This window comes from Peromyscus californicus, unplaced genomic scaffold (genome assembly GCF_007827085.1).
Source record: "Peromyscus californicus insignis strain IS unplaced genomic scaffold, ASM782708v3 Scaffold_4__1_contigs__length_199733344, whole genome shotgun sequence".
NCBI classification, from domain to species: Eukaryota; Metazoa; Chordata; class Mammalia; order Rodentia; family Cricetidae; genus Peromyscus; species Peromyscus californicus.
In genome coordinates, this window is record NW_026294562.1 from 181,803,398 (window position 1) to 181,812,992 (window position 9,595).

The 9,595-nt window shown below is 42.9% G+C and overlaps 1 protein-coding gene across 1 annotated transcript; it reads right to left on the reverse strand.

Annotated features, from left to right (window-relative positions):
• Positions 1-309: 309 nt before the first annotated feature.
• On the reverse strand, positions 310-4,454 carry LOC128095645 (pre-mRNA cleavage complex 2 protein Pcf11-like). The gene is given in 2 exon segments (XM_052714806.1): positions 310-1,426; positions 1,600-4,454. Coding segments are annotated over 2 exon segments (3,972 nt in total).
• Between the last annotated feature and the right edge of the window lie 5,141 nt (positions 4,455-9,595).

Here is a 9,595-nt window from a genome sequence, read left to right on the forward strand (position 1 = left end):
TTATAGCAAAATATTTTTATTTATAATTTACAGTTCACAAGAGAAAAATCATACATTTTTACACATGCAATTTCATTTTGTTAAATTTGCACTCACCTAGAGAACTTTCACACAATTACCTGAAAGTGTGCAGGCATTAGGAAATGCAAATACTAAAACCTATTTAAAAACCAAATGATAGTTGAAGGCCCTGCCTGAGCTAGACAATTTATAGAGATAGATGTCTACATATACATAAAAAATTTCACTTTCTAGATCCAACAGCAGCTTTTGCTACAAAAAAACAAAACCATAACATCCCCATTTTATTTAAACTGACTCAACTGTATCCTTTTCTGTTTTAATGTCAGTGGGTGTTGCTATACTTTCTTCTGAACAGGCTGGTGGGGCATCAGTTTGCTCTTCCTTAACTTTGAGACTTTCACAGGGTTCTTGCAAATCCTTTTTGACAGTGTTCAACATAATGTTCCAAGGGTTTTCAACTGGCGTCTTCATGGCAGATGGTTTAAAATCAAAAGAAGATGTATTTTGGTCATCTGCATAACACGATGGATGGTAAATCTTTCCGTCTACTCCAATAGCATTCTTTAAGTGCCATTCCTCCTCCTCTTCATCCCAGTACTGTTCAAATTGTTCTTGACAGATTTCACAACTCTCAAGTGCTCCAAATGGTCCAGCAGGGACACTTTGGAACTCCTTTGCTTTAGAAGCCTCCTGAAATTTCTGGAAAATGCCTTTATGAACCTTTTCAAAACACTGCTGTTCTGCACGTTCTTCCAGATCAGCTATTTCTTCAAATTCTATCCAGTCCTTTAAACTGCAGTACCAACGTCTATGAGTGACCTTTCTGCTAACATCTTTCTTAGTTCTATTTTGCTGATAATGCCAGTCCAAGTGATCTGCATAAACATCTCTCTGAGATGTCAGAAACCTCATTCCACAAGAAGAACACTGATTCCCCATGTAGAGCCGGTTTATGATACTGTCATAACGATGTTTCAATTCTTCAGTTTTAAAATTAGTGAGATCTGGAACATCTTGATCTTCACTCTGATCCTTTGCCTCTTCAGAGGGAGGCTGAGCATCAGCCTCCTTTTCCTGTATTGCAGTTGAATCAGACTGTGACAATTTGAGAATTCCTGCTTCTAGCAGTTTTGAAAACAATTCATGTACATCCACCTCACTGACATGATGATCAGGATATGCCTTAGGAAGACCTCCTGAAGGATTTTGAATAGAAGCTCCAGAATTCTGTGGATGAACTGGTAAAAACTGTTGTCCTTGGACAAATGCTACTGGCTGAGCAACACCAGTCAGAACATGTTGAGATGTCTGTATATCTCCTACTGACATTGGACTAGGTAAAGTGCCCAAGTTTCCCAACTGAGAACTCTGAAGATTCTTTTCATCAAAATAGTGTCCTGAGCCGGGCGGTGGTGGCGCACGCCTTTAATCCCAGCACTCGGGAGGCAGAGCCAGGCGGATCTCTGTGAGTTCGAGGCCAGCCTGGGCTACCAAGTGAGTTCCAGGAAAGGCGCAAAGCTACACAGAGAAACCCTGTCTCGAAAAAAAAAAAAAAAAAAAAAATAGTGTCCTGAAGCTCTGTTAAGGGCATTTGAGAAATCCTGGTTTCCAGGGCTTTGAGGTCCATTAAAATTGGGACCTCGAGGTATATCAAATATTTGTTCATGTTTTTGGAATTGTAGTCTTGGAGATGGAACATTCAAAGCTTTGCCAGGTGGGTCATTATATGGGCTAGTCTGATTGAAAGATTCAAGCCTTTCTGAAGAATGATTGTCTTGTTGGGTATCTCGTAGACCAAGAGGAATGTCAGATCTTGATGCTTGCTGCTGTTGTGGCCCATCAAATCTTTGAGGTGCACTATCAAATCTCGGTTGAACCTGCTGTCCAGGTGGCACAGCAAATCTCTGTGAACCTGGCTGACCAGTTCTTTTAAATCTAGGACACGGCTGGCCATGTAATCCATCAAATCTTGTCAAAAGTGATGGCTGACCTGGCTGTCCATCAAACCTTAGAGAGTGACAACCTTCAAATCTTGGACCACCTTGACCCAGAGGTGCTTCAATTCTCAGGCCACCTCCTCGTACAGGACGCTTAAAACTCAATCCAACTTTCTGTTGATCTAAAGGTCCTTCAAACCTGATCCCAAGCCCTGGTTGGCCATGTGGTCCCTCAGACATAAGGTTCCCACCTAGTTGATTATGTCCTTCCAATCTTAGACCAGCTACAGTCTGAACATGGGGACCCTCAAACTTCATTCCAACTCCTTGCTGTAGCAAAGGGCCCTCAAATCTGATAGCACCACCTGGCTGATCATGAGACCCATCAAACCTAATTTCATCCCCTGATAGACCATGACCCCCCTCAAATCTAAGTCCACCTACAGGCTGACATTGAGGATTATCAAATCTTGGACTGGCTACAGGCTGTCCACGAGGGCCCTGAGACCTCAGACCACCCACAGGCTTACCCCCGGGTCCTTCAAATGGCACACCACCTGTAGATCCCTCGAAACTCACACTAGGTGAACCCTCAGATTGAATACTGTCTCTTTCTCCTCCGTGACCAATTGTCCCTTCACACTGCAGAGTTGTTCCTACTGGTCCTAGAGGAACTTCAAATCTCAAAGGGCCCCCACCTCCTAACTGACCTTGTGGTCCTTCGAATCTCATAGGGCCTCCTCCCCTCATTTGTCCTGGTGACCCATCAAAACAAACAGAACCCGGTGTAGGAGGTGCATCCATTCTAGGGCTTAATTTATTTGGGCCTTCAAAAATCATCTTGGCTGGGACATCTCTCCTCACAGAGGGCCTACCAAGCCCATCAAATAATGGTCGGTCTACAGCTAAAGCTGTAAGCTGCTGATTTGTTTGAAGGCCAGCAAATCTTGATGCTGGGCCATCTACAAATGGTTTATCTGAATCTTCATATCTAGGTCGCTTAAGTGGAAAATGACCATTGAATGGAGATCTCTGCTCCTCTCCTCCACCTTCTTGATCCTGAAAGAGCTGTCCAATTTGATGCACAACACCAAGGAATTCTTCCTGTGTAATTTCACCAGAAGCTAAACGTTCACTCGTCTTTTGAAGGAATTCTCTCTGGCTTGCAAGTGTTAACTCTTTAGGAATCTGAAGATTGGCATCTACCCTTGGTTGATGGTGCTGCTTTGGGGTTCGAGGTGACAAGATTCCTTTAGTGCTTGACCGGCCATCCCTATGCCTTAGATGAGGTGCTTTACTATGTTCATCACAATATTGGAAGCTTTGACTTTCTTCCCAACCAGATTTCCCTCTTTTGGCAGACTTGGAGCTTTGCCAATTCTCTATATTCTCTTTTGGCTCAGAATCTGACTTCATAGAACGTTTACTTGCAGTTTCTTCAGGCCGATCTTCATGCATCTCTTTCAGCAGTCTGGGATCTCGAACATCCTGCTTAGTACTTCTTTCAACATTTCTTTCTTCCCTAGAAGGTGCTGGGAACTCTTCCATATGTAACTGTGTAAGTCCTGACTGATCTGTCTTTCCAGCTTTGGGGGCCAATGTTGAAAACATACTTCTTTGCTTTCCTTTGGGTGACCAAGACTGAGGTGACCTCGATCTTGATCTCTTTTGAGAACTTGATCTCCCTGGTTTTGTCTCCTGTTTTTCTAATTCTTCTTTAACCATGCCCTGTGTTTGCGCAATGCCATTTATGATTTCACTTCTACTTCCAATCAGCCTGTGTTCAGATGATTTTATGTGCTCCTCTTTCTGCTTCTGAAGCTCCAGGTTTTTCTGCTGAAGTTCTCACAACTGTTTTTGTTTTTCAAGTATCTCTTGCCTTATTCGTTGTTCTTGAGTAAGATTCTTCTGTACATGAGGTACATTTGGCGGAGTGGAAATACTGGGGGAGCTGACCACTGTACCTGGTGCTGAAGGCTCCTCAGGTGATTTCTTTAAAAATTTGGGAGTCACATGAATGCTAGATATCTTCACTTTGGGGGTCAGAGGTTTAATAGGCCAAGCAGGATCTAATGAATTGACTCTGACATCTAAGGCATAAAGTTTCTTCAAAGGGAATATTTTATCCCATGTGGAACGTAATTCAAATAAACTTTTTCTTGTATTTCGATCCACCTTTTCAAACACACAGATAAATGTTGCAACTAGATTTTTAGTAAAGGCAGTGAGATACTCTTTTCCAATGTTTTTCACGATAGAATCCATAAGGTACAGAAGAGGAAGCTTCTCTGAGGAAGGAGCCTTGGCCGATTGGGCCTCAATGAGAGAGACGATCTCCTTGGCGACGGGCAGGTTTTCCTCAGCTACAATGGTCAGCATATTGATGTGCGGTTTGCTATTGAAAGTCAAGTCTTCCAGCGATGACTGATAATCCCGACAGATGTTTTCCAGGGATCTGGCAGCCCCTGCCGTGGCCAGCATCTGCTCTGACATTGTGCCAAGGCCCCCCTCCAAGGTCTGCTACAGCCTAAGGTGAAGCACTGGACACCCTCCTCCCTTCCTAAGCCTAGACCTTGCTCCCTAATTCTCCTGAGGCTGGGGCTTCACTGCATGCAGACCTTGGAGGAAGGATGGGGAACGACCCAGGTGGATCCTCGGGGAAGAAATGTCACAGCCTAACCGGGAATCTGTCCTTTGACCTACAGTCTGTCCTTAGCTTCTTCTAACTAAACTCCAGCTTTTCCTGATCCAGTTCTAACAACTGTTTTTGTTTGCAAGTAATTGCTTGTAGATGAATTTCTAAATAGTTTTATTAAATAAGTAACACAGCCAAATACAGGGGTAATAGCCAAAGAGATAGAAAAATAACAAAAGCCACAAGCAGCCTCCTTACCTTACCTGCATGCTGTAGCCTTCACAAAGGGAGCTTCTTCCTGTCTAACCTCTGCTTTTATAGGCTTCCTGTTCTGCCTTCTCATTGGTTCTAAGCCCAGCCACGACACTTCCTCGTTACTGCCTATCTATACAGACCTCCAGGACTCTATAGTTGCTACTGGAAGTAAAGGGTGTGTCACAGAGACCCTGCCTATCACATGATCGAGATTAAGGGTGTGTCTACCACTGCCCTTAGTCCGATCACGTGATAGGCAGGGTCTCTGTGCCAGGTGATGAAGGCTCCTCAGGTGATTTATTTAAAAACCTGGGCTTTAGGTAGATGCTAGATTCTTCACATTGGGGGTCAGAGGTTTAATAGGCCAAGCAGGATCTAATGAATTGACTCTGACATCCAAGGCACAAAGTTTCTTCAAAGGGAATATTTCATCCCATGTGGAACGTAATTTAAATAAAATTTTTTTCTAGTATTTTCATCCACCTTTTCAAACACACAAATAAGTGTTGCAACTAGATTTTCAGTGAAGGCAGTGAGATACTCTCTTCCAATGTTGTTCCCGATAGAATCCATAAGGTACAGAAGAGGAAGCTTCTCAGAGGAAGGAAACTTGGCAGTTTGGGCCTCAATGAGAGAGGATCTTCTTGGCAAAGGGCAGGTTCTCCTAGGCTACCATGGTCAGCATATTGATGTGCGGTTTGCTATGGAAGGTCAGGTCTTCCATCAAGGACTGATGATCCTGACAGGTGTCCTCCCTTGTCCCCAGAGCCCTGGCTTCAGCCAGAGTCTGCTCTGACATGGCGCCTATGCCGGGCGGCATCTCTCTGCAGTCAGTGCTGCCAAAGCTGAAGCTGCTCCACACCATGCCTCCCTTCTAACACCTGGGCTGTGCTCCCCAGCTCTCTAGGAGCTGTGGTTTCACCACAGGCTGATCAAGGAGGAGGGATGGGGGACCACCCTGGGGAAACTCAGGGAAGAAATGCCACATTTCACTGGGAATCTCTGGCCACTTCCAGGAGCCACTGAGGCTCCTGTCTCAACACACACAAAAAGGCCCAGTTAATTGTTTCAATGGGATTCCAGAGTCTTTGAAAGATGGGTTCCCCGAAGGTGCTCTCTTTACTGGGAAGGTCTAGATTTAACTTTACAAGCTCCAACCTAGGGAAAAGTCCACCATCTTAGACCACACCTTACAGGCTCCATTTTAGGGAAAGGGCCACCATCTTAGACTGCCTGCTGTACTCAGTAAGAGTTTATTAGCCTGGTGGTGGTTGAGCAAGCCTTTAATCCCAGCACTCCAGGAGGCCTCTGAGTTCCAAGTCTGCCTGGGCTACAAAGTAAGTTCCAGGAAAGGGGCAAAGCTACACAGAGAAATCCTGTGGAAAAAAAAATACTTTCCTTGTGGAAGGAGACAGAAGGGGGTGCTTAGTCCTATATGATTATGCTGCACACATATTATGAGACCAAGAGGCACAGGAATTAGGTAGGAAGTAAGGCACTGAAAGTCTCACTAGAAATTCTACCATCCTCTCTAGTCTGTTTTCTTTTTAGGGTGAGGGGTGTGGGAAAGGTTGCCTTAAAAGCCTTCTATGTTTCTTATTTTCAGCTGTGGGTCTTCAGTCATCAATACCACTGCAAAAGAAGCTTCCTTGCCCCTCCCCCTCTTTTTGAGCCTGCCTCTGCCTTTGCCCACTTGGTTTTGAATTGTGGACCTTCCAGCCTCAGCCTCACAAGTAGTTGAAATTACAGGCCTGAATGCTAGGTCCAGATATATTTTTGTTTTCATTTGGTTTAGAAATGATTGTTAATTTTATTTTTTTATTTTAATTTTTTAGTATAGTGGTTTTGTCTACCTGATTTAGCATCCTCCCTGGTAGATCTCAGTGTGTCATTTTTCTGATAATTCCTTACTATCCCTTCATTTTCCATTTCAGAATTTGAAATGTACATTCTGTGGTGAGGTTATATGTCTGAAGAATGTCACCTGTATGGTTTTCTTTTTTGGAGAAAGTGTTTCTCTGAGTTGACATGGCTATCCTGGAACTCACTTTGTAGACAGGTTGGCCTGGAATTCAGAGACTTGTATGCCTCTGCCTCAGGTGCTGAGTGCTGGGATTAAAGGCTTGCACCACCACCACCTGGTAGAAATATGTGACTTTACCAGGAGCTGCCAATGTAAGGAGTGCCTAGAGTCTCAGTGTTTGAATGGACTTTGGACTCATTATAATTACATTTACTTGGTGTGTGTGTGTGTGTGTGTGTGTGTGTGTGTGTGTGTGTGTGTGTCTAACATATACGGGTGTTGTCATCAGAGGACCACTTACAAGAGTTTTTTCTTCTTCCATCACATGGGTCCTAGGGTTGGAACTCAGGTCCACAGGCTTGGTGGCAAATACCTTCACCTGCTGAGCCATCTGGTCAGCTTGGGCCTTGGGCTTTTAGATCGTGTTGGAATAGTTAATGAGTACAGATCTTTTGCAATTGGACTGAATGCATTTTGTATAATTAAGTCTCTGAACACAGGAAAACGAAAGAAGGAAAATTATAGATTCAAAGTAATGTGCTTTGGTGTCAAGTTCACAAGAGGTAGAGTTGGGTTGATTAATATTACCAAACCTAGGATCAAGTAGGAGACCAGTCTCTGACCACAGCAATGAGGATTTTTATTTAGATAAATAAACCTCCAGGCAAGTCCATGATTATCTATCCTAGGTTACTTAAGGTGTGAAGCCCTACTTTAATTGTGGGGACACCGTGCCATGGAAGATGACCTACACTGAATAAAGTGATGGATTTAGTGCTGATTCATTTCTCCATGGTCTTAGAATCCTACCTCTATTGCACTGTAGGAAAGTTCTTTACTGCTCATGTCTATTTGGGGTTCTAAATGCCTCCTGTACTTGGATATTAGTATGTGTCCTTAGGTCTGGGGATTACTGAGGGTCTGTTTGCACTACATAACCAAAAGAGGAAAAAGAAACGTTAAGGGGATAAAATGCCAAAGGCTTTGGCATGCTATTGCACACCTGTAATTCCAGCACTAAGGAGGCAGATTGAAGAACTGCCTCCAGGTCAAGGTCAGTCTGGTCAATCTAGTGAGTTCTTGGGAATTGGGAATACACACCAAGACCGTGTCTCAATGAGATAAGAGAGAAGAAAAGGAGCAAGAAAGATAGGACTGAGAAAAAGAATATGAATCAACATACAAAAATTTTAAGGGCTGGACAGTGATGGTGCAAACCTTTAATCCCAGCAATCAGTAGGCAGAAAGGCTGGTGGATCTCTACAAGTTTGAGGACAGACATGAATATACAGTCAGATTCTTTAAAAAAAAACCAGATAAATAAATAATGCTAACAGCCAAAAAAACCCATAAACACTATTCCATTAATTCATATCACTCCCTTATTGAGATATGTATGGATTTTCACCTCCATCGGTAGATTTCCTGTCTTTTCAAGTATGTTCATATAAATACTTATACATACATGTGTCTATAGATGTGTGTGTATTTATTATAAAAGAACTTAAACTCTGAGGGACAAGAACAGCTAAGGAAGGGAAGGTGGTGGTTGCTCACACCTTTAATCACAGCACTGGGGAGCAGAGCCAGGCAAATCTCTGAATCATGGCCAGCCTGGTTAAGGTTACAGACCAAGTTAAAGGACACCCCGTGCTACACAGAGAAACCATGCGCAGACTATAGTGACATGTCTCAGAGATTAAGAGCACTGGAAACTCTCCCAGAGGTCCTAAATTCAACTTGCAGCAACCACATGGTGGCTCTCAACCATCTGAAAGATATCTAGTGGTCTCTTCTTGTTGTGTAGGTGTACATGAAGACAGAAGATGAAAGAAAGAAAGAAAGAAAGAAAGAAAGAAAGAAAGAAAGAAAGAAGAAAGAAAGAAAGAAAGAAAGAAAGGAAGGAAGAAAGAAAGAAAGAAAGTGAAAGAAAGAAAGAAAGAAAGAAAGAAAGAAAGAAAGAAAGAAAGAAAGAAAGAAAGAAAGAAAGAAAGAGAAAGGAAGGATGAAACCCTGTCTTGAAAAACAAAAATGAACAAAACTGTCTAAGCAGCTTTGGAATTCCAAGACATGAAACGGACTCTCCTATATGGAGACTCGTTTTGACTTTTATGTAACTGTAGGGAAGATTGAAAGAGTCTTCCAAAGAAGTATGCTGGCTTTAGATCCCAATGATTCTTTTCTATTGATTGAATTCAAGGTCCAAATGAATATGATCATGTCCACTGTAGAATTCTGACTATTTTGTGTTGTTTTGTTTTGTTTTGATTTTTAGATAGAATACCAATATTACGTAAAAGTGGCTCACCTGTGGACCAGGCTAAGCCTCAAACTCACAGAACTCTACTTTCCTCTTATGCCTAGTCCCCTGCAAGAATTTAAACGAAGACCTGTATGAAATGAAACCTTCTGAATGAACTATGAGGGTCAGACTTAGCATAGCAAAAATGAGAACCAGTATGGTGGTGCATGCCTTTCTTTCCAGCATACCCAAGGAGTCAGATCTCTTTGAATTGAGGCCAGTGTGGTTTCTAGAGTACTATGTCAGTAAGGGAAAAAAGATTTCTCGAGAAAGTCCCATTTCTTGGGACCTATTGTCTCAACTCTGTGATAGCCAATGAAGGCCCACAAGCATCTCTTTAGAATATCTCATCAGGGCTTTCCTTTATCTAAGCACACAGGAGCCAGAAACAGGGGACTCAAGGCCAGCTACAGAGTGAG